Genomic DNA, 26,223 nt, shown 5'->3' with positions numbered 1-26,223 from the left:
AAACATATCTTAAGTGAATCTACATTCATAGATGGGAATAATTACTTATGGATAACACTTGTGAACTATTCTCTTGAAATTGGACTTATATATAACTCTGGTAATACTAATTCTAAAAAATTTATAGATACATATGAAGCACAGTTACAGAAACGAAACCGTATCATCGTTTTTGGTGATTTTACTATAGATAGACTTACTAGAAATAGAAATACCACTATACACAAAAATATACTCCAGACCCAATGTATTGTAGATCCGGGTAACTACAGACCCATCTCGGTATTGCCGGTTATGTCCAAGATATTAGAAAGAGTTCTATACACGCGCTTATTAGACCATCTAAATAATATAGATTTTTTATACGAACATCAATATGGATTTATTAATCTCATTCCAAAAATTAAAACTAATTCAGACCAAAAGAAAATTGTCCTTGTAGTACCTATTCATTGATATAATGAAAGCTTTCGACACAGTTTACCACTCACTTCTCATAGAAAAGCTGGAAACGATAGGAATAACCGGCAATGCCTTAAAAATGTTCAAATCATATTTAAACAATAGATTCCAAGTAGTTAAAATTAATAATTGTCAAAGTAAACTCTTACCTATCCCTTGTGGAGTACCCCAGGGATCAATATTGGGCCCATTATTGTTTTTAATTTATTTAAATGACATACAACACCTTAATTTGCATGGGCAGATAACCTTTTATGCGGATGATACCTGTCTCCTATACACTGGTTCATCTGTGCATGATATAATTTCTCGAGTGCAAAAAGACCTTGACTATCGATACTTGTGGTTTCAGTCGAAATTGCTAACTATCAACACTGCTAAAACATCGTACTTAATTTTTAAACCTAAAAATGTTAAAATTAACTAATTGAAAAGAAAATCGAAAAACATCTTGGATTATATATTGACACTAACTTAACATGGACAACGCACATAAATCATTGAATAACTAAATTATCTTCTCTAAGAGGTTCCCTTAGACACAGTTCGAAGCCTTCCTCGTGAAGTTCGTCTTCATATTTATAATTCTTTGGCAAAATCACACCTTCTTTACCTTATTGGGAAGGGGATGACGGGTCTGGGCGTTACTGCATACGATTTTTTGCATTTTCTGAGAACATTTACTATGGTAATATATATATATTTTTTTACCATAGGAAAGTAGAGATTTCAACGAACTGAAAGCACACCAACTTTTTGAAAAAAGCTGAAATTTTGATGTCAGAATTTTCGATTGAAAATTAGGGTGTTTTTTCGATATTAATTCAAAATAAGGTGAAAAAATAAATATTTTTAATCAAATAAATTACAGTATATTTGGGACATAATAAGGTAAGTTTTCACCAAATTTCGTTTAAAAAAATAAATTTTTGTAAAAGATAGAAATAAAAAACCAAAAAGTTGGTTTTTTGAATTTTTCACATAAATTTTGAGGTTATGTGAAAAATGTGTGAATACAAAAGTTGTAGATCTTTTTATGACCTACAACTTTGCCATTTAGTTTTCTTCGATAGGACTTTTAGTTTTGCCGGAAATCGAGATAAACCGTTTTTTACCCTTAAACCTCCCCCCCCCCCCCTCCCCTTCCCGACCTCAGATCGACCGTAATTTATTTTTCCTTTCATTTTGATCATATTCCCCTGCTTTTCTAATGGGTTTCATCCTACTGTAATTTTTTTCACTTTTTATTATTTTTAAAGGCTATCTGGGGGCCTACCATGAACTTTCTTAAAACAATCCAGTTGAGATGCAGTTGAGTTTAGGTACCTAAAGTCAATAGCATTTTTTCGTACCATGACCGCCTATAAGCTGAAACGCATTTGCATCGCAAGACCGAATGAAAGAACGATAATTTTGTTTGTGGTTTCTATGTAAGTTTAGAAATTTAACTGTCAAACTTACTTCGACAGATGTTTCCATAAAAATAAATAAAATATAAAATTATTTTAAATAATTCATCAATTACAATAAGCTATTATGTCTTAATATATATATTTATTTAATATAAAACTATTCTTTTGATATATTTTAAATGTAAAGTTTTCTGGTTCTGTGCAGTTGACACTTATTATTTTTAAACGTTTCCTTCAAATACTGATAGGAGCCTGGAGCTTTCAATATATTTGGTGTTTACAAAATTTCGGTTTCATAAATATAGTTTTACAAATTGTTACACTTATAAAATAATATGATGGGGTAAGTATTGTTCAAAAATTGGTTTATTAAAAATAAATATCTATATCGAAGTGAATTCCTGATATTAAACTCTTTGCATAAGATATTACAATCAACCTATTACTCAAAAATCATAAGTAAATAATGATAAAAATTGATTCCTTAAAATTGTACAAATTCAGTTTATACGTTAACTAATTCATATTATATAAATAATTATATTTTCTTTACAGCTTAAACCTGACAAACTCGCTGAATTGAGAGAATGAAATATATAAATGAATATATGTTTATATCCAATTGAACATTGCCTGATTCAAGACAAGACAAGACATCTTTTTCTATCTTGATGGAGTCATCCTAACTAAATAAATACTGTTATTATAATACTTTCAAATGGCTTATTATTTACACATTATAAATTTGAGAAACACCTCTGTTTTTTTAAAGAAAAAGCAGAGGAGAATAATACAATTCATGAACATAATGAGGAAAAATTTAATTATAATAAATATCTACTAGTGATATGGCATTATTATTTATTGTAAATATGATATATTGGGGAATTATGTTTTTGTTAGACATGCCTAAATAATTAATTGAATATTATTGAACCATGTGCAATTATTTGTAGGTACACTGAAATCTTCAATGAGTCAAAGTAGTTAATCTATAATAAATTATAAACTCAATATCTACGAAGTCGGTAGAAGGGAATTGCCGTCTTGTTTCTCATCTCCGTCGATATTTTAATAATTTATTTATTATCACACTCTCTAAACTCAAAATACCCCAAAATATAAAAATTATATTTTTTTAAATATATTAGCCATAGTAGATAAATCTTATTATTTTAACTTTATTAACAAGTTTTAATACAAATATTGAATTTTATAGGTTCTAAACTATTATTTGGACATTTCGATACAAAAAAGTTGAACAAAAAGTAACTTTTTTAGAATCGCTTATTCTGTCATAGTTGGAAGGCGCAACTGTCAAATTTCGGTTCAGTCGAGCGGTCATGGTACGGATTTTCATACAAATTGAACGAACGAAATCTGATAATCGCTAAGGTCACGTGGGAACATAAACTGTCTCGTTTTTTCGATGTCATGGTACGAATTAGCGATGCAACTCAGTTGTAGGTTGTCAATAGGCTCGCAATAAGAGCTCATGGTAGGCCCCCTGCACTGGTCTATATTGTCTGTTATGAGAATAAATGTCTTTAAACCTAAGATATTGAAGAGTTTTATTTTAAGTTATTTTGCGTTTAGAAAGTGTGATTATAATTAAGTTATTAAAAATTTGACGAATATGAGAAACAAGACGACAATCCCCTTCTACCTACTTCGAAGATGTCGAGTTTACTATTTGCTATAGATCAACGACTTTGATTCGTTAAAGATTTCAGTGAGCCTACAAACGATTGCACAATGTTTAATAATATTCAATTAATTAAAATCCCACCCGCCTTTATTTCGTGTATTTTACCAAAATCTCTTGTGACTTCTGCAACGATTATTCCGTGTATTAAAATATAGCATTACGAATTACATACCTTAACCTTCTTGTGTTATATGTAAAAACTGCAAAAATTTTATAATATTAGTATTTATTATAATTAAACTTTTCCTTATTATGCACGAACATAATTCGAAATAATTGTATTTTTCACCTCTGCTTTTTTGTATGTTTAAATAAACTTAAGTATTTTTCAAATTTATAATATGTTAATAATAAGCCATTTGAAAAAATAAGTATTTATTTAGTTAGAATGACGCCATCAAGATAGAAAAAGATGTTTTCAGACAATGTTCAATTGGGTATAAACATAATATATTCATATAAGTACTTATTAGTATTGTAGAATCATCTGTCGAGCCAAGTTTGACAGTTACATTTCAGAACTTACATAGAAACCACAAAGTTATCGTTCTTTCGGGCGGTCTTGCGATTCCAATACGTTTTAGTGTATAAGGCATGGTATGACAAAATGCTATTGAATTCAGGATCTTAAACTCATCAGCATCCCAACTGGATTGGTTTAAGATAGCTCATGGTAGGCCCCCTGTGCGTTGAAATCCGCGAAAGGAAAAGTATTATGGCTAATTTATGCGATTATTCGTAGTATTGCTATTTTCTTTTGTGTTTTGAAATTTTATTTGATCTGCGAACATAATATGATTTCCGATTTAAAACAAAAACATTAAAAAGTAAAAAAAAACAAAAACATCTGGACTGCTTTCGGATTGTCAATGCGTCAGCCTCATTTTTTATTTAAGCAATATAAACAACTGTCAAAACAACAGACACTTTTGAAGCGCTCTTAATACGAGTAGATCAAGAGCCCAGGGCTGCCAGACCTTCGTCATTTTATAAAAGCTGAAAGTTCTTCTGTGCGTGTCCCCTATACAGGTAAGAACGACCAGAGACTATAGAGTTTGGGTAGTGGTTACTTTGGCAGATAACAGGTAGTAAAGGTGTATAAAATAGTACCTTAAATTCGTTAAAGTATAAAGCTCAATTTTTTTATATTTTATTAGGGATAACTTTATAAACATCGTCATCCATTGCCGGACACTTATGACAGTTGCTTCCCCCTGCCAGACACCCCTAAAGATTAATTAATTATAATTATACTTTCGTTAGAGTATAAAAGCTAAATTTTATATGTTACTTGGGGACCTATGAAAAAATTATACCTCAATAGCCGGACAGTTTCAATGGTTTTTACACCCTGCCCTGCCTGAGGTAACGACTGTTCTAGCGGGTGAGTGACAGGGCGCTTAGTCGACTGCGATCATTTACTGCGCATCATCTGTATTTCAGTGATGTATTGAAGAATTATGTGTAGTTACAACCATACAAGAAATTAAAAAAATATCCCGAGTACAACGAAGCTTTCAAAAACTTCGGCAACAGCGAATTAATTAAAAATTTAGATTTTCAACGAAAATTTTTCAATATTATTCAGAGATTTATATGCAGTGTTTACAATGTCCCTAAAGTTATTTGTGTTGATGACGCTTGACTGCAAATATTCATCGATTCATATACAGTTTCCGATGTACATGAAGCTTTTGACCGGAAGAAGTTGCGAAATTTTGACGCTAGCAATCTACCACCTTGCAAAAGCGAGCTATTGGAGCAATTTCTGCGAGCAAATTATGTATACGTACCATTTGGAATAATGCTCATCTGAAAAATCCATCCACATATCAACCAGACAATAACGGCTGGGTATTGAAAAATGGCAAATACCAATTCAAATGGTTTTCAGGAGATCAACTACCAAGTTATGTTAGTGATTCGCTCAAAACTCAATCAGGTATGTTATTATTATGACAAATTATTGTACATATTTTTTTAATTATTCAGAATTGTATAATTTTTTTTATTTTTTATCAGAAACTGACGAAGAAGGCGATATTGAAGACGACCATGACATCGACTTGAGGAGTATTGACGAAGAAAATGAAATTATCGACGACAATGAATAAATATTTTTTTTTACATGTAATAATACTTTTTTTTGTTTTAAATAATAATAAAATTACATTTTTTACTTTATATAACATGGCTATGAACATAATAAAATAATTGTTTTATTGGATATCTTTAAAGATCGCAATCGCCTAAGCGCTCGCGCTCGGACCTACAGCGGACTTTAAATGTGTCTGGCAAGGTGTAAAAACCATTGAAACTGTCCGGCTATTGAGGTATCATTTTTTCATAGGTCCCCAAGTAACATATATAAAATTTAGCTTTTATACTCTAACGAAAGTATAATTATAATTTATTAATGTTTAGGGGTGTCTGGCAGGGGGAAGCAACTGTCATAAGTGTCCGGCAATGGATGACGATGTTTATAAAGTTATCCCTAATAAAATATAAAAAAATTGAGCTTTATACTTTAACGAATTTAAGGTACTATTTTATACACCTTTACTACCTGTTATCTGCCAAAGTAACCACTACCCAAACTCTATAGTCTCTGGTTGTTATTACCTGTATAGGGGACACGCACAGAAGAACTTTCAGCTTTTATAAAATGACGAAGGTCTGGCAGTCCTGGGCTCTTAGGATATAATAGAAACGCAGCGCTACGATGGTGGCAGACTTATTTTCTGCGAATTACGCACCAGCCCTACGATTATGTAACTCACTGCGAAATGCGAAAACCGCTGTGTGAGTTCGAAAAGTGAGTTACAGAATCGCAGGGCAGTTCTCTATAACTGGTGCGTAAATCGTAAAACGAATGTCAAAGTATCATATTTGCTATTACCTTTATTGTAGGCGCATCGAATTTGTAGTTTTCTTCTCTTTTGTCTTTCTGCGTGCTTATATGAAAAATAAATATACCAGATGTCGCCACCATGTCTCAAAGAATATAATCAAGGAAACAGATGCAAGATCTTTAGAAATGAATCATAATTCACCTCTGAATACGGAGACAGGTTCCATTAAATATCATATATACGTAAAAGGTGTGTAGGAAGTCTAAATACCCACAAATTAAATTATATTTATGTATTTATGTTGGTTGGACCAAATAAAATTAGACATTTAATTAGTCTATTAAAAAGATATGATTGTTTGTTGGCATTGAATAGGCTCCAAAAGTACGGGACAGATTTGAATAATTCTCTCACAATTAGAATCCTGCAATGTCCCTGATGAACTTAGGAAAAGATTTTTTTTATATTTATAAATCCGTATTATAACTTCGATAATGTAACTACTGTGAAACTGTGAAAAACTACGCGACCAGGCTGGCATCGCTTTCAGGAGATATTGAGGATGTCAGTGTACGGTGGTATCACTTAACAACAGGCAAGCTTTCCGTTTGCCCCCTGTTCTATAAAAATAAATAATCATAATAATAAATAATAGGTGTCATCAATATCAGAGATACCATATGTTTATTACATATTTAATTGCAAATGTTTATTGCATAAAAAACAATTCATGATACATCTAAAAATATTTAATATTCCAGGTCATTCTTGTCGTAAATTATTTACACTGAAGGGAAGTGGTCGAAAATTTAGTTTCTCAAGTTTTCATTTCAATTAATAAATAGATAATATGTATTGGTATTTTTATGAATAATTTAGTTTTACAATATCAATACTCACCTCTAAATTCGGAGGGATTAAAAATTAAGACAGGTATGAAAAGTATTTATTTAATAAAAATATATAAAAATACAATTATTTTAACCTAACTTGCAATTCACCACTATGAAATTTCTGTCTCTTTCACTGTTTTTAAAATTCCGCCCATATTATTTATTTTCACTAAGAGCAAAATTCTAAAAACATATAGATAAAGAAACCAGGATCATTTAAGTGTAAGTATTTTTCAATGTTTTTATAAAAATTACCTAACTGTATATAATTATACTATATATAATTTAATTAAAATTTGGCCCAGCTGTAAATAAATAATTGTATCCTGTTTTCTTTGCGACCACAACTAAGCTTTTCACCTACTTTTGGTGATAGTTTGGCCCATACTTCATGATGGAATCTATTTTTTACATCTTATACCTAAACGCTAGACTTGCAATGAATATTGTTTTAGTATACAACGAATAACCTGGCCGAATAGCTCAATGTTCGCCAAAAGTGTATTTGGCCCTGTGTAATGACAGTTGTGTTTTACAGTCGAGAGATGGCGCTGCAACTCAAGATCGTATTGAATATTCGTTGAAAGTCTATTAAAGTATTAAAAACTAATTTTTTACATTGAGAGGTACTATGGCAATTAATTTAACGTAACTTTTATATTAGATTATGTGTTTGTATATCTTAACTTAGATTTATCGTTTTGTTTTATACAATTACTATTGTGTTTTTATAGGATCTTCTTGGGTACAAAATTACATATTTCACTTAAAACTCTAAGCCCGTACTTATAAATAAGTATACAATCCTTGTACTAAATTAACTATACCTCACCTCGGTCACCTTACAGCGATAATTATCACATCTTTTATATTTGGGTTGCAAATAATATCTACCTAATAATAGACCTTAGTCCAACGTGGTCGGTATACGTCTTACGGTACGGTAGCATGTCCTACTCTTAGGTAACACGTATTACACCTGTTTACCAAAATCTATTATATTAATCTAAAATATCTTACAAATTAAAATACAATTCTGTGGTACATTCTGGCTATGAATAGCCACTTATTTTTTTTAGAAAACAAGAGACAAGGCAGGAGGCTCATCTTATGCTAAGTTATACGGCGGTACTTAAAAGGGTTCCCAAATCTTACACATTGTAATGCATATGTACTTAAAATGAATACCTTTTTATTTTTAAGCTAGAAGGCTCGCTAGTTTTGTCGCTAATTTTGTTTAAGAATTGGTGCGCTCTTTTCTTAAAGAATCGTTAACATGGTTCGGAAATACTTCAGTAGATAGCTGGTTCCACATACTTGTTGGGCGTCGCAAAAACTGCCTCAAAATCTCAGTTGTGGAACGACTATCCTATGAAGTACTGAAGTATTTCCGTACTAATACAACTTAGGGTCCATCAAGAAAAGAGCGTACCAATTCTTAAAATGAAACGCTCTCTCGAGCCCTCTAGGATTGAGTGTCCATGGGCGGCGGTATCATTTAACATCAGGTGAGCCTCCTGCCAGTTTGCCCCAGTTCTATAAAAAAAAAACTTTAAGCTAACTTAAAATATAACAAGTTAATGGCATTTTTCATTATTCTCTGCTATTAGTAATTCTTGAGCTGGAAATTGAATGGTGGTCACTACCGAATTATAATACAATTTAAAAGCGCTAAATAACAGCAAGAAAGACGTTGAATATAGTATTATTATTGAAGCGTATCTGATGTATGGTCCCAGTACGTATACCACCCAGAACAGGCTTTTAAAGTATTCTGGCATCTCCGGCTGAACCTGCAATTAAAAATAAAAGTAATTTCATATAAATTTAAATTTATACACATAATTATTGCAATATTTCACACGCCTATTTAATAGTCATTAATTTCCGTTTGGTTAGTACGGAAGTGTGTAGAGACACTAAGAGTAAGCGTAAGAACACAATTTTTTTTTAATTTACGAACATTTTAAATAGATTAAATACAGAATTTCATATGTCAGATATTTCTTCTTTTTTATTTCTGTCACATGGTCTTACGAATGTCAAACTCAAACTCAACCTAAAAATATCTTTATTCAAGTGGGTAACCAAGTACACTTTTGAATTGTCAAGTTAAATTAGTCCTATGTCCTAAGCATTAGCCAGCCAGTTTATTAAATGTTTTACCAAATATTATTTAGGCCGCTAGTTGAACAGCCCTGTTTAGTAAAGAGACTAGGCTGTTAATTAAACGACTAATTAAGCTAGTTGGCTGCAGCATATAGATATAGCATCTGAATAGCGGTTACGGTACGGTAACGTCTACTTGTTGATACCATTATTAATGATAATACAAGAGAGACTGAGCATTAAGTAAAGGTCCTTAAAGCGATCAATGTATCCAATGTACTTACGATTTTTAAGTACAGCAAAGGTACAACCATATTTGAGAAAACTTTTACATCCGAGTTGAAGCTCACATCGCCCATTATCAAGTTGCCTTGGACGGTAAACTTTGTTGCCAGCGGAACACCAAGTTTCTGCAAGAATAAATTTATGTTCTACATCTACGGTTTTTGTGGTTGTCTAGTGGTGTGTACTTATCTTATCTATAGAAAACATGATCACGTAACGGATACATACTTTAAACTATCTTTATTTCTCTCAAAAACATACATAATGCACAAAATAAAGCAACAGTTATTTATCATAGATGGAAATGCTTGTTTGTGTGAGACTGATGCCTGCTAAAGGTAAGAGTACCTGTGTTACGGGTCATCAGGCGCCCACCACTTCGGATCGCCAGGTTTTAAAACGTAGTGTAAATTTATGCTTAATATACAATTATTATGCTTAATATACTATACATGCATAAGAGTTTGCAACATTAACAAATTAATCATACATAAGGAAACCACATGGAGTATGTGTGTGTGTGTGTGTGTGTGTGAGTGTGTGTATGTGAGTGTGTATATATGTGTATATGTGTGTGTATGTATTCATGAATCCGTATCCTCATAGTTGAGGTCCAGTAGCCACAGTTCAACCATCTTCTTGCAAACAAATGTTTCTATTATAATAAACATTTGCAGGAAGTTACATTTTTGAATAGAATTATTTATTTGTATATTATCTAAAATACTTACCGGATCGATAAGAAATTCACTTCCGTGTTTTTCTTCATCGGGATTCATTCCTTCCAGTCGCTCTGAGAGTTTCATATCACTGTACAAAAAATGTGCGTTTGATAAACCCGACGGCGCTCCTAATAACAAACACAAACATTTTAAAACATCGAACGTAATGCAGTACATATACTTATGATTGATACGAATTTACGAGTATATAGAGATAAAAGTATACTATACTATTCTAAAGTATAATTTCCCCTCGTTTCAGAGTGTGACTTAATACGCCATGTCTTTTAATTGATAAATGATAGAAATAATCACAATAATGTGAAACACGTGATGCCAGCGCCACGACAGATACCATAAGAGTGTCTCCAACCAACTCAACTCAACTCAAACCAGTACATGGTGAGTAGAACTGGCAATGTTTTTGTTGATCAAGAATGTTTGAGGCTTGATCAAGAACGAGCGAGCAAAAGGGCAAATTGGAATTTTTTAAAATTGCGACAAAAGTAATTTTAAAAATAATTAAAATTACCTGTCACAGAGTGGTCACACATGTTACTACACTTATTCGCCATTATGTGTGGCAGAATATGCGAACTGTCGATTGTACCACCATAACATTTTTGTCTTGCAAATAAATTATTATTATTATTATTACAACTACATATGAGTGGTTTAATAAAACATATACCTTAAGAAATATTTACTATGTTCATTGTTGTGTTTGAGTCTGCTAACTCACAATAAATATATTTTAGAACGCTACAATAAAAACTTAGAAACGAACATTTAAAAATATTCTAATAGTAACAGAAAGATGAGCTCGTTATCTGATCCATTTTGTGTAAAATAAATGTCGCAGAAAAATTAAAATTAAATTTAAAAAAAAAGAGCGTGCGTACAAAGTACGAGTTTTTACAAATTTTTAACTCATGTTCATATTTATACAAATCTAAAATGTTAGATTTCCGAGACTTAGAGGGAGGGAAGAAGGAAGATATGTTAGTAATTTAATGAATTTAATTGTCATTAAAATGTTAAGTGTCGAAAATTAATACAAATAATAAATTTAATTTTTAAAATTTATTTCGTCGATAATAAAAACACGTGGTATTTTAATTTCCAATTCGTTATTTGAGATTTCAATAAATTATTTTGCAATCTTTACGAAATTTTAATTTTAAAAATAGAATTTCTATAAGGTAATTCACCCTTCTCTCTCTCTTAATCGGTCTTAACCGCTCTTTCCATTTCTATAAAAACGCTGCACATCTTCGTGACATTCCGAAAAATTTTACCCTCATGCGCCTAAAGAAGCTTCACTTCAAAAAATCTTACCGTAAAAACATGGCGCCAAATCAGTAACCCCATTTATGCATTTCGGTAAATGACATACACACTCTGTCTCTGTCGTATTTGAGAACGCATCCCTTCTAATTTTGTAGACAAAGGCTTCAGGTCCATAATCCATGGACCGCGTACCATTATACTCTAAATCTACTAATCGGCAGAGGGAATTGTGATATAACCGTAAAGGCGTGTCTTTGGTAACGTCTATGGGATAGGAGATTCCTTCATATGCGTCTTTGAATGTGTTGCAACGACTCCTGTAAGAAAGGCAAAACGATATTTAGGACAATTGTCCTGCACGGCTGAACTTTTATTAATATCTTGGACACAGTGGCGTAACTATACCATCTGGGGCCCGTGGAAATTCTATTGATCAGTAAAAATCATCCCAACTCAGTTTAATTTCGAATAAACTCTCTTAGACCTACAACGCACTAGCGGCTGGCCGCGATGCGGCGTGCCGCTGCGGTAGGCCGCACATCGATTATTACATGAAACCGCACGATAACAACGCACTCATTTGCGGACAACCGTCAACCGCTCCGGTTGATATATTGTTAGAAATGGATAGTAAATCGATTTGCGAAATCCAAAACCAATGTAAAGTTCGTGGGAATCGCAGAAATCTGCCAAGTCCAATTAACAAGAGATGCTTTGACCCAACAAACTGATGGTACATGACTGCTTTAAAATTGTATTATTTAGACAAAACTTACTGTTTGTGGGTGCCATACCCCAACACGGGTAAGCCTTTTTCACCATTAAAGCTAATAATCTTAAATTTCTCTTCATCTGTAGCGTTTATTACGAAATTCTTATCACCACTATTCTGTATCTGAAAAAAAATACACTCATAAACGTTACTTACGATTTTACACAGTAACTAATTAAGGCCCTATCACAGCACGAATTGCTGTGTCAGTGTTACGGGGTGGACTGCGGTGCGCAGTGGAGAGCTGGAGCACTGAGGCGCGCCGGCCCGTAATAACAATTAGTTATGTAAAACATTACATTAATGTAATTTTATCATTTTATTTTCTAAAATGGATTACTTGGCTTGCGATAAAATATATCGTGTAAATTTTAAAATAATGTTCATTTTCGTCATAAAATGAATTCAAAGTGTCAAAAATTATGACTATGTTTGGATTTTTTTTCTATCGAGCGAAGTTATTTGAATCGTGTATCGATCTTTCAAAATTGATAAATAAACTACTCAACTCCACCATATATTTTTTCCATTCGCCCTACTTAAAGAAACGATGACGAAAAATGGAAAGAAACAATGTATTTTTTTGGAGTTTGGCGACCAGGTAGGTCCTTAACGGCTCATGCCCACGAGACGGTTTTTCGCCGGAGCTAGGCCCGGTCGACATTCTTGTATGGGACACCATGACGCCAAGCTCACAAAGCCGGCGCTAGCGCCGGCTTTCCACATAACCGGGCACGGTGCTCGCCGCGTCTACGCCCGGTGCGCAGTGGAGTATGGCAGTGTATGAGCGCATGTACACGAGACCGGGCCTACGCCCGGCGCGTGCAGACCATGTACGAGCCAAGGCTGTACATTTTGCTCACTCAGGCTTAAGGAAAACTAAGGAGTTTTATAAACGTGATTATTCCCTATGTACGTGCCAAGGCTCGTACATTCCGATCATCTACAAGCGTGATGATTTCCTATGCAAGTACGTGCCCTGGCTGTACAGTTCATCACTTATAAGCACGATGATTTCCTAAATCGTCGAAGTCACGCTCTATATTAGATTAAATAGGCTGCTTAATATCTACCCGCCCTTTGTCTATAATCTAAAAATAAGATTAAAGAATTGCTTTATGAAGACACCTTACGCATTGTTGGAGATGCTTCTGAGACCTAATATATAGTTTCACTCACTCACTCACTTGCACCCACACTTACTCATTCACTAACATGCATCCACTCACACACTCATGCACTCAAGCGTGTTGAAAACAGTTGTAAAAATAAAAATAATTAAAAAAGATGTAAGAAAATTTATATATTTTTATGGAATTCACTATTAAGTTTGTTATGGAAGAGCTGGGAACCCTGACACAGGTATTTTTTTACTTAAAAATGATTTCCAAATCTAACACATTATACGAGTAATGAATTCTTGTCAAATGAATAATCACATTTTTTTTAAACTAATTAGAACTATTACGTAGAAGTAATCCACTTCAAAATATTTATTAAACGCGTTCTTTGAGTTATATATCGATTATGTAAAATGAATGTGTATAAAATTATGAAGAAAGATTTAAAGCACCGAATACAAACACCTGCCACCTTACACAATAGAAGGTTAATTAATAAAAAAAAATTGAAATAAAGTTCTTTGGTCTGTCCCAATGAACGCAATAAACTCAGTAACTGCCGAACAAATTTTTGCATATTCGTTATGGTTATGTAAATTTACTGTTGTGATCTCAAAATATCATAGCAAAAAACCTCCATTTCAGAAAACCTTTAAATAAAATTAAATTGCAATAATATTATAAAAAAAGTACTTGCAAACTTATATTTAATACCAGTTTGACGCACATTGAATGTTAATAAGAAATCCAAAAATGCATATTATAATAATATTCACTAATTTTTCCGATTATTCTTATAGTTTTTGCTGTATTTGACATTAAAAGACTTAGAGATGTTATATATCCGATTAAATAATATTGAAAAATGTGTTTATTTCTTATAAAGTTATTTATAGATTCTGCTGGACCAATGGATTTTTCATTCTAAGTGCTCATTTACGTACGGTGAAGGAAAACATCGAGAGAAAACCGGCTTGCCTTAGAGGGAGACGGCGTGTCTCATACGCAGAAGGCTGATCACCTACTTTTCTATTAAGAAAAATAAATTATCATGACACAGATATAAAATCTGTGACCCAGACCTAAAAGGTTGTAGCGCTACTGGTTTTTTTTATAAAAACTTAGACTTTCAGTCTATCAGTAATACCAACTATGTATACGCAGATGGTAATAGCGATAAACAAATTAATTTCAAAAAAAGAATTCATACTCGCAACTCATACTCATACTTGCAAAGTAAAATTAATTTGAATTTCGAATTTATTTCCAAGTACTGTAAAATGCCAACTACAATAACCAGAAATTAGTCATTGCTATTCAAACGTTCCAACAATACATAAAATTCATAAAAATTACATATAAACTATTTATTACATACAAAATGCCCACGCAAGAGGTTGCTTTCCATGGCATCTGGACCGACGGCTCATTGGTACCCATTTCCTCTAGCTCACCAGCTACCCTATAAGTGTTTAACGTAGGACATTTCTCCTATTAATTTACTGTACTGTATGTTCACGCGCTGGTAAGGTGAGTATAAAAAAAATTACCTTATGCAATATTCCAAACGTGTTAAAATCGAATTCTCCAGGCAGAAAAGTATTTGCCACCTGCATTATTGCGTCATTGTGCGTTCCCCACAACACATTATCTACGGTAGTGGTGTGAATTGGCCGCCTCTTCAAAGTCTTCACTGCTATGTTGTAAAAATATTGAACGAAAACTGCGTGAACCGACGCCCGTGATGCAGCTGCCTGCGAGTTATATAGTATCTTAGAAATATAAATTTTCCTTGAAATAATAATCATTGCTTTTTTGTTTTTATAAACAGATAATTTGAGTTGATAAATTGAAAATGACATGCGATCTTTTTAGGCTACAGAGTACATCAGCTAAATTTGATAAGTTTGTATGTCCACAAATTTATGGGAAACTAAATCATAAGTCAAAAGTCAATGACTCGTTTTTTCATCAAAACCGGTACAACAGTTATCACTATTGGTATCCCTAACCTTAACACTCTAAAACTTTCCCTTGAGGGAAATATTTAAAAAATGTCCTCTTCAGTTGACAAGTTTATAAAGCCGTTTTTTTTTCTTTTTAATAATCAGGGTAACTGAACTCCAAATTATAAATCGTAAGTATGTGGGTAGGCTATTAATCGAAGGGTAGTACAAACGTTTATTCACGACGCACTGGTAGATAAATATTGTGTAATCTTCAATAATATAAAAGTTAAACAACAATTCAAAGCAATTTAACTACGAATCTAATCCGTGCAAAAATACCTTTTTTTATACAGCATGAGGTTCACTCAAACACTCTGAGTTGTCGGCCTTTTAAGAATTGGAACGCTCTTTTCTTGAGGCACCCTAAGTCGAATTGGTTTGGAAATTCTTCAGTAGGCAGCTGGTTCCGCATAGTGGTGGTGCGCGGCAAAAATTGCCTACTGTTTTATAATTATTGTATAACTCACCAACATTACCATATCAGGCATCTGAAGTTCTACATCCCGTGGATCAGCGATTGAAAACTCTGGTATAAATCTAATATCGATTTTGGGCGTATATTTCAGTATACCTTTCTCCACATCCAGGTCAATATTCGTATTAGTGCGAAATTCTCTGCAAATTTAAGTAAAATAAATAAATTTAATCTTTAAAATCTTCCGTTGCGAACGTGAATTTTAGTGATTTTTTGTATGAATATCTCAATAATCTATTGATGTTAAGTTCCATTTAATGATAGCAAAGCTTTTTTATTGAAGCAATAAAATAATCGTAATAGTCGAGACGCAGCAAGAACAAAAAGCTTATTGAATGAAAGGACATATCAAATTTCGATACCACTGATTAAACAAAAGTGATTACAGAATTGTGAAAAGACTTTCAAGTATTTTTTAAATTGAAACTGACACAAATTGATCACGAAAATATGCTTACTGTTGATGTTCTTGTCTGCCTTATGATTGTTTGTTTACGGTAATAAACTGAGTTATATTTTACGATCGGTTTGCATACTTGACATTGGTTAAACCCAAGTTAATTAACGTAAAGTTCAAAGAAATAAAATGCCCACGGAAAAAATATTAAAAATTATGTTCATTATTACAATATATGAAAATGTTTACAGTTAATTATCTTACAATAAAAGAATTATGGGAATAAAACAAAAGGATGTTAACAAACAAAACAATAGGCAATATACAACATACAACATTGATTTAAAGGCTTGAAACGTTTAAGGCTAATTACACTTCGGTTGAAATAAAACAGTTATATTTCAAAATCCATTACGTTTTTGACGTCAATTTAGGAGGATTACGTTTTTTTTATAGAATAGGGGGCAAACGGGCAGGAGGCTCATCTGATGTTAAGTGATACCGCCGCTCATGGACACTCAATGTCAGGCTCGCGAGTGCGTTGCCGGCCTTTTAAGAATTGGTACGCTCCTTTCTTGAAGAACCCTAAGTCGATCGATTTGATCGATTGGTTCGGAAATACTTCAGTGGGCAATTGGTCCCATATAGTGGAAGTGGGCCACAAAAACTGAAGAATTGGTACGTTCTTTTCTTGAAGGACCCTAAGTCGAATTGGTTCGAAAATACTTCAGTGGGTAGCTGTTTCCAACTGCCTTGAAAAAACGCTCAGATGTGGAACGGCGGACGTCGAGGTGATACGGGTGGAATTTCGTATTTTACCGACGACCGATGATGAAACTCAGCTGCAGATATTAATCCGAACAACTCCTCTGAACACTCTCCATGGTAAAAAGCGTCTTAATCAAGACAAACTTACTGGTATCGGAATGGCCCAACTTCCTCCACTTTCAGCTTTTTCTCTCTCCCCGAGAGAAAGGCATCGCCATTAGTAATGTTAAATAAATATATATCATAATATGCACAGGGATAATCCTTTTGTGTCACAATGTTGTACATAATTGAGCCCTTAGATAGTCTTACCATCTGAAAAATAATTTCATATATGTTTTAAAATATCTGGGAATTTACACATATATTTTTGGCAGTGAGGCTTATGGAAATCACTTCCTGTTCCTATTCGTTTAGCTCCTTCTAAACCTTCTTTTAAAGCTCTACTGTGCAAGAATATCAGTCCACATCCTATACCTAACTTTCGTACTAACTGATTTAATAGAAATTCAGTACCTACAGTACCTAGTATACATGTTATTAATTAATATAATTGATAACTGCCACAGGGACCAAACTTTTTAAATTTGTTTTCATTTTCATTTTATTTATTTTTTAATTATTTCTATTATTACTTTGTAGGTTAAGAAAATTGTGAATACTGTATTTTAAGGTTAGTTATTGTGTTTCTGAATATAAATTGTATTTAATTAAATAATATCTAAAAATATAGCAAACTCATGTTATAATTAGTTTGTCCATTCTTTAAGTCACAGTAATTATATTTCTTTTTTAGTTTTCCACTTCTCGCGCTCACCTTATATTCCAAATTAACTTAATAAAACTTTTTGTCTGGAAGTGATCGCTCGAAAGCGGTAGGACCGCCACTTGCTCACCTTATTATTTAATTGTTTTAATTTTACTGTATTTAACTAAAGATGGACCGTCAACATCTGTAATTTTAACATAACGTGCGTCTTTACCTTTGCAGAATCACAATAAAACGAAAAAAAAGTATTCATTTAAACCCCTAATTCTACTTTTCCAATTTAAAAATTAATACATAATTGTACTTACATGAATGGCCAATATATGTGCAGAATCCCAGATGCATGATAAACTTGCGAGAACCATAAACAGCAGACCAACGACAGAGTAGACAATTATCTTCCCTAAACATTAAAATCAAAATCAAATCAATAATTACAAAATATATTCTTACCTGCCCACGTGTTTGTACTTTGATACTTCAGCTTTTCGTAAATTATTTTAAGGTTAAATTAACTTCTATAATGTGTTCGCTACGCAATTAAATTTAAAATAAATGGTTATTTTGTTCTTATTACGTCCATTAAAATAAATGACGCGGTGGTATATTATTTATTAAACTATTTAAATATAAATTGTAGTGCTGATTTTAAATACATACATACTTATTAATTATCAATAAATGTTATAATAAATTGATATAAATAAAATTATACGTACAAAAGTTTTTACGACTTAATTGTCGAATTTTCTTCTTACTTTGCTTCATTTTGTCAAATTAGCACGTGCGCAGCATTCTGCGAATATTTATTTTATTATAAACTTGTTTTAAACTACATATCGTTTACATAAATTAATAAATGAATTATAAAAAAGGTCCTTATAAAAACAAGGTTTTGTTTCGGCCTGTGAACTACTTATTTTCATTTATGAATTAATATGTAAGATTTACAATTATTTAACCTGTTATTTATTTATTTAATTATTACCTAGAGGCATTAATTATAACGTCCATCAAGTGGACAGATGCGATTCGGACTCCACCGTGACAGTTTTCCGTAGAAAGCATTCATTATATCTATACTAATATTATAAAGAGAAAAGGTTTGATTTTTTGTTTGTTTGAAATGAATAGGCTCCGAAACTACTAGACCGATTTCAAAAAATCTTTCACCGTTGGCAAGCTATACTATTCCCGAGTGACATAGGCTATGTTTCATTTTAATTTTAATTAAGGAAAAAAATCGCAAACGAAACGACAGTTTGACATTAAAAATTAAATTCAACATTTGGTGAATTTGATATAAATATTAAAAAATAATTCTAAATTAATTTAAAAAAAAAAGCAAATTTAAAAAATTTGGACCCTGGTACACCGCGGGTACCTACTACCTACCTATAACGCTGCCAGCATTTCCTCGCTGTATTGCGATACTTATTCGTTGAGCGAGGAAAGCACTAGCTCTGGGGTCACCGTTACTATCTCCGGTCAGTCGGCAACTTAAATCTATAATTAGCGCCTGTGCACTTGACCGACCTACGGCCCAAGAGTCTCTACTCTAAAGGGAACAATAGTATTATTGAGTTTTTTTTTAATGTAATGAACTATAATCACAACAACGTTTTTAAACGTATATATATTTATATACATATTGTATATTGAAAGGCATATAATATATTGTTATACATATTGAATATATTATATGTATTTTGTTACTTAAATATTGAGTTTAATGGGGCCAAAATAAACCAACATTGGGGCAATGGACTATGCGTAAGGCAAATACATTTTTAATGACTTTTCCTCATGGAAAATAACAGCTACATCAGGAAACTAACCCATATTTCCAATGAAAGAATTTATTTTTTATTTATGTACACTTCGTTACCTTATACAAAAACATATAAATAAAAAAACAAGTTACATTAGTTATTAGACAACGGGCGGCCATAACGCTAACAAACTATATCTTCCAGGCAACCCTAATATGGAACAATTAAAAAAAGAAACACCTACAGTGCATAAAGTACAAGAAGTGCATAAATAATAAACAAAAAAAAACTCAAAATAACGTAACTTTAACCAAAATAATATAAAGTAAAATATAAAGAAAGAAATTCGTCGAAAGAAATAGTTGGACGTAGTGATTAACTAAAATTTTATTTACTATCTAAGTATACAGGGTTCAATAGATAATAAAGATAAATAATCTGTAAAGTATTAAAAAATATAGTATACTAGCTGGTCCCTTCCACGCTTCGCTGTGGCACATTGTGATTAGAAATGATAAACAAAACAAAGAAAACATTTCATATAAGTTTAATTTTGCAATACTTGTGGCAAAAAAAGGAAAAATAAAAAACAAAAAAAATATAAAAAAAATTGATAAAAACAATCCTTGATGCGGATTATATCTATCATGCTAAAATTTCAGCTCGATCGGTGCAGAACTTTTTGAGTTTTTGAAGCGTACACAAACCAACAACATTTTTGTATATATAGATAATATAGTATCAAACCCCTATTAAGCAACAATGGATCCTTCTAGATGGTTAGCACTTACTCGTACAGTGAAGGAAAACATTGTAAGGAAACCATAGGTTAGGGTAAGACGTAGTGTCGATACTTAGAGTCGAGTGATCATAAAAAATCATTCCCATATCACGGAATTTCGAAAAAAAATTCAATGTATCAAATACGTATGTGAAACCAATTAGAACTAGATAAACTATAGATGCTAATATTACGATTATCCTTCATTAATTACGTAAACAACACATGAATATATATTATTACTAGCTGACCCTGCAAACGTCGTTTTGCCATGTATAATATTTCTAGGATTTTTTTTTTACTTCAATGAAAATAACTATCTACTATAATAACAAATAGGGGTTGATGGTAGAGGGTAGACAATTAAGGGTTGTATGTATTTTTGTATGTTGTATAATAAAAAAATTAAAACAAAAAGTTTTGTCTAAAAAATAAAAATAACAATTTAGGGGTTACCCTTAACATTTAGGGGGATGAAAAATAGATGTTGTCCAATTCTCAGACTTACTGAATTTGCATAAAAAATTTGATAAGAATCGGTCGAGCCGTTTTGGAGGAGTATGGGAACGAACATTGTGACACGAGAATTTTATATATTAGAAATTAGAATATTACCAGTTTGTTTTTATTATTGCATATTCACGAGAATGTAACTGCGTGCTCCTAATTCACCATGCCTCCTGCTGATAGACGACAAGTCTTTGTTTTTAATCTATTTTATTATTATTAATTAACAATTACTTGTCATGTTTATGTAATGGTTGCAGCTCCGTACAAACACTGTGTAAAACTTAAGCTGTTAAAAGTAAAACTTGATTTGGGAACTGGCAGTAAATGTAAAATTAGAAGCATTTCATATCGAAGCGTTCATAATTGTACATTTTGTTACCTATATAAAAACTAGATTTTTGATATTGAACTAATTACTTAACTTTATAATAACTATTAATAACGCATATCCATATAAACTCACCGTAATAAACAGTATGTTATTTTATTAACTTTAATCTATTTAAACCACAACCTTCACAGACTAGATCAATTATGAAACTGACAATATATAACGATAAAGCCTACACATGCACTCCTTCGACAATCGAACGAAAAAATAAGTTAATAAAATGAGATTTAATTTAATATTATCGCTCATAAGACGTTTATGCAAGAGCGAATTTCAAACAAAAAGCGCTTTACAAGGCCGAAATAACCGAAAATAAACCTAATTAGAAATGAATAAGACATATTTTAAAACCTCCCTAAGATTTTAATTCAAACGTCAGTATATTGTTTGCATATGGAATAGCTAAGGGTAGTTACAGCAATTGTGCCACAATTATAATAGATAGATTATTTGCCTGCCAATATTTGACTTCATTAATTCATAAAATAAAATGTGCTAGAGGTACTTAATTACCGGTACAGGTAATTCTTGTATTTTCTTGTCGGTAAACAATAAACTTGAATTTTATTAAAAATCAAAATAATAGTGATCATACATTTGTGCAACTGTCTGTCTGTGTATGTGATATTTATAATTGAACATGGGAGTCTTTTTAATAAAATTGATAAAAACCTGCATCATATGAAAGTGGGTTAAAATGCCGGTTTTTTTTTCGTAATCGGGAGAAACACACGCAGGGTGTTTCATTCCTTAGCGATGCGGACAAGAAGGGCTGCATCCTGTGAGCTCAGGGACAATTCACTTTTGGTTAAAGCGATTTCATTTCAGGTAAATCAAGGATGCTTATTAAAAAATAACACATATTTTACTTATATTTAGTACATCCCAATTAATCATAAATTAGCACTAAAAAGTAATCTTAGACTTTTTTGGGTTTTCGTTTTAAAACCTAATCTTCGTTTAATAAATATAAAACTGCATCCTAATAAATGACTTTGTCTCATCGCTAAAAATAAATTTCTTAACCAATTTATATTCTTTGACTACGTGTAAGTATATTAAGATGATTTTATCCAAAAACTAAAAAGTATATTTTAAGCGAAAAGTTCACTAAATGCCATGACGCAAAAAACCCACACAGTAATACAATATTCCGACCAAGCAAAACCAGAATTACATTAAATACGTTAAAATTATCATAGATCTTAATTGTATCGCGTTTTTCGCTTACTTCGCAATAGATGTACAATGTTTGACAAAAAATAATGATAAATTAGTTGTATAAGTAGCTAACATGTTAAAATTATAATATTATCTTTAGTTTACGGGAGTTCCACGCGAATATTCAATAATAATAATAATTTATTTGCAATAATATGGTAAAAAAAATGTTATGATGGTATAATCTAATATTATCGCATATTGTGACTATTTGTTCGCATATTCTGCCACATATAATGGCATGTAAATTTGTCTTAAAGGAATTTTACATATAAGTTACATACATTATGAATCATTATAGTCAATTCCTATTAAAGTCAATTATTGTAGAGATAAAATATGACATTATGAAAATATATTATTGCGTTATCAAATTAATATAAATTATAATGGTGCACGCAAATAATCATTAATAGAATAATACATTCTTTCCAGTACATTATAATATCATTAAAAATTTTAGTAAATTTTAGTTAATTTTTAATATCTCTAGTAGGAACGTTTTTGGTAAATTATTATAGACCTTTATTGGAGGTGTTTTTTATATAAAATTCCAGATTAATTTTTGGCACAGCCAATTTCTCCCCATATCTACTTCGACAGATGTCTGTTCCTTAAAAATATTTATGTTTTTGTGAACGAAAAAGGATATTTCTAAAATTTATATATATTTTTATACAGGGAAGAGATTCAGTTGGCAATACTTAGCGAAACGATGCCGTGACACATTTTAATAGACCGTTATTTTGGTATTATGATTGATTAGAAATTCATCATAAAATCAAAGTTCATCTTGGTAAGGTAATCTCGCTGACCACGATTGCTGAAAAGTCAAAACGATATCAAAGTTAAAGTAATTAACTTTGCAGTCATTAATTTCGCCAAATCTGTGATTTGTACCAGAAATTTGTACCTACTCCATTTGGCACGGCTTAATAGCCTATGGCTAATAATTCAGTATTCCCTTTTCATGAATATGTAATATGCTTTTCATTCAATACAAATACAGATCCATTTAGGTTTTTTATCATCATTATGTTATTGTTGTTCAAACGTGATGTACGACTGAACTGTACGACTGTACTACGCGAAGATGGCTTGGGACGGTCACCCTTCCGCTTTCCCTGCGGGCTTTAATCAACTCTTCGGCAGTCACGATACTCAACCACTTCCTAACAAAAGCCACGATTTTTTATGCACACACACACACACATTCATAATTTATTGAAGGAGGTGTAGCGGTTATGGTACAACACGTGGCCTAGGTACGCCTAAGCTTTTCCACACGCCATTAATAGACCCTCGGGGTTCGCCAAGGCCCAACAGCATCTCTAGTCCAAACACACGTTGACACGCTATATGTTACGTCATATTACGCCATTTGTGCAACTACAATCAAATGCACTAGTGATATTTCGTCTATGCGATTATATGGGATTTTCTTGGATAAACAATACTTTCCTCGGGTTGGAAAAGATGAAAACATAATCATAAGTAGTACGTAAATATACTATGAAAGGAAAACCAAATAGCTATAATGATATATTAAATGATTTACATATACATGGCTTTGAACTTTAAAGGGCCTTAGGGAGAAACCCCGGCTTTTAAAAACGAAAATGTTTTCCATTCTCATTCAGTAATAAAGGTTAAATTGAATTATGAATTCCTGCGGATTGCCTGCAATGTCGATCATTATTGGAGATATTGGAAAATACGCCTTTTATGCGAACAATGTTGTCAATGTTTATATATATGTGATACTACGTTGTTGGGTTTTTTATGTGCAAATCAGGTTTTAAAAGCAGTGTAGGACTTCGATCTCCGGATGAGCACCAATGGACTTTCTTTCTATGTGCGCATTTAACATTCGCTCGAACGGTGAAGGAAAACATCGTGAGGAAACCGGCTTGCCTTAGACGCAGTCGATTCATGTGTGTCAGGCACAGGAGGCTCATCACCCATTTGCCTATTAGATTGACAAAAATCATAAAACAGATACAGAAATCTGATTATTTTTATTTTAAGTTTTTTTATCTCCAATTAAATAACATGATAAGGTCAATTTTACGTTTAAGTTAAAAGTCAAATTGGTGTAAGAGTTTTATGACATTGCATTTTATTTATTGTTCTTATAACATGTTTCATTTTATTTAAATGCTACATTACGACGTACTTTTTCCGTAAACAGAGCTCTTAAGATTTGTTCAAATCATTGACGAAAGAGGTTAAATATTTTTATCGGTAATAAAAGCCAAAGGTAACGTATTAACTTGAATATATCATTAATCTTGATCAATATTAATAAAAAAAAAAAATTTAATTAAATATAAAATAAAACAAATTTTAGAAGTTTGATTCATTTTAGCATTCCCTCGCTGTATTGCGATAATTATTCGTTAATCGAGGAAAGCACCAGCTCTGGGGTCACCGGAACTATCTACCAGGCGCCAACTTAAACTGTGCACTTGAACCATACGGCCCATCCCATAGATACTTTAATCCCCTTCTGTACCTGACAGATATAATATTTCAAAGAGAGTATTACTTATCGCTAAATGTCGACCCTGAGTCCTTCGTATGCACACAAAATGGAGTAAGAAGCCTAGTCTTAGTAGTAGTAATCAATATAAACTATTAACTCGATTGTGGTTAAATACAACTGTAATTATTTTTATTAAGTATAGGTCAGATTATAAAATGCATGTCCAAGACCTTGTCATGATTAACCGGTTTCAATTGTATCAATTAATCCAGACGACAATATGGCAAAAGTAAATAGAAGGTTTTGTTTGTTGATATATATTCACCATGCCTTCTGCTGATAGAGGACAAATCTTTGTTTTTAATTTATTTTATTATTATTAATTAACTATCAATTACTTAAGATGTCATGTGGAACATGGAGTAATGTTTGCAGCTTCTAATAAACATTGTGTAAAACAAAAAACTTGGCGATTAAAAAGAGTGGCGGTGTATTGCCAGTTCTTCTCTTCCGTTCTACGCTTGAGAACTGGCAGTAAATGTAAAATTAGACGTATTTAATGTATGTTTATTTTTTGACATTCATAAGTGTACATTGTATACCTACACCTATATGAATAAATTATTTTTGATTGATTGATACAAAAAGTCAACCTCTGATGATATTTTTTTGCAAATAAATATTATCTTTTATAAAATACTAGCCGTTTCGCGCCCGCTTTGCTGGACGAATTAAAATAAATTTTATGTTTCATTATTTTTTTTTTTTTCATATTTTTATTATTCTTCTTTTTAACTTCCCGCTAAGAAAATTGAAAATTGAAATATTTCGAAAATCGAGTTTTTAACAGATGTTGACGTTTAGAGGTTCTAGGAAGCCTCCCCGAATGTTTCCGCGGTGAAGTCCGTATGGATAAATTTTCATAAAAGTAAAACAGCAATAAAAAAATGAAGGAACGTTAGAATTCATAAACCATCTAGGAAAAATTTCGCATCGAATGGTGGTAGTTTCATGTCGAT

The 26,223-nt window shown here is 32.0% G+C and overlaps 1 protein-coding gene, 1 long non-coding RNA gene and 1 pseudogene across 5 annotated transcripts; 2 read left to right on the top strand and 1 right to left on the bottom strand.

Annotated features, from left to right (window-relative positions):
* Positions 1-2,128: 2,128 nt before the first annotated feature.
* LOC125049617 lies at positions 2,129-2,593 on the top strand. The gene is made up of 2 exons (XR_007117037.1): positions 2,129-2,217; positions 2,430-2,593. It is a non-coding gene; the product is annotated as an uncharacterized LOC125049617 (long non-coding RNA).
* Positions 2,594-4,007: 1,414 nt separating this feature from the next.
* Positions 4,008-5,765, top strand: LOC125049696 (annotated as a pseudogene).
* Positions 5,766-8,613: 2,848 nt separating this feature from the next.
* On the bottom strand, positions 8,614-21,700 carry LOC125049685 (lysosome membrane protein 2-like). 4 transcript variants are annotated; one of them, XM_047649100.1, is made up of 12 exons: positions 21,571-21,663; positions 19,440-19,602; positions 18,764-18,840; positions 18,353-18,447; positions 17,424-17,590; positions 16,103-16,250; positions 15,177-15,380; positions 12,510-12,628; positions 11,782-12,050; positions 10,453-10,571; positions 9,721-9,846; positions 8,614-9,120 (listed from the first exon to the last, which is right to left on the bottom strand). In XM_047649100.1, the coding sequence occupies exons 3-12, from the start codon at positions 18,810-18,812 to the stop codon at positions 8,905-8,907; spliced, it is 1,512 nt and encodes a 503-aa protein (XP_047505056.1). In that variant the 5' UTR covers positions 18,813-18,840; positions 19,440-19,602; positions 21,571-21,663; the 3' UTR covers positions 8,614-8,904. The 4 variants fall into 4 exon arrangements, with proteins under 4 accessions (XP_047505056.1, XP_047505055.1, XP_047505057.1 ...); XM_047649099.1 differs by lacking the exon at positions 19,440-19,602 and having other exon boundaries at positions 21,571-21,700; XM_047649101.1 differs by lacking the exons at positions 19,440-19,602; positions 21,571-21,663 and adding an exon at positions 21,213-21,274.
* Between the last annotated feature and the right edge of the window lie 4,523 nt (positions 21,701-26,223).

This window comes from Pieris napi, chromosome 5, assembly GCF_905475465.1.
Source record: "Pieris napi chromosome 5, ilPieNapi1.2, whole genome shotgun sequence".
In the NCBI taxonomy this organism is placed as follows: Eukaryota; Metazoa; Arthropoda; class Insecta; order Lepidoptera; family Pieridae; genus Pieris; species Pieris napi.
This window is presented reverse-complemented; position numbering and strand designations above follow the sequence as displayed.

Bases quoted from the DNA above. Each gene is read 5' to 3' on its own strand.
- LOC125049685 (XM_047649099.1), bottom strand. From the start codon at position 18,812: ATGAAGCAAAGTAAGAAGAAAATTCGACAATTAAGTCGTAAAAACTTT. The intron at 10,572-11,781 runs GTAAGATTTTTT...GTTTGTTATTAG, and splicing joins TTTGGCGCCATGTTTTTACG to GAGCGCCGTCGGGTTTATCA. The intron at 9,847-10,452 runs GTAAGTATTTTA...TTATTCTTGCAG, and splicing joins GTGAATTTCTTATCGATCCG to AAACTTGGTGTTCCGCTGGC.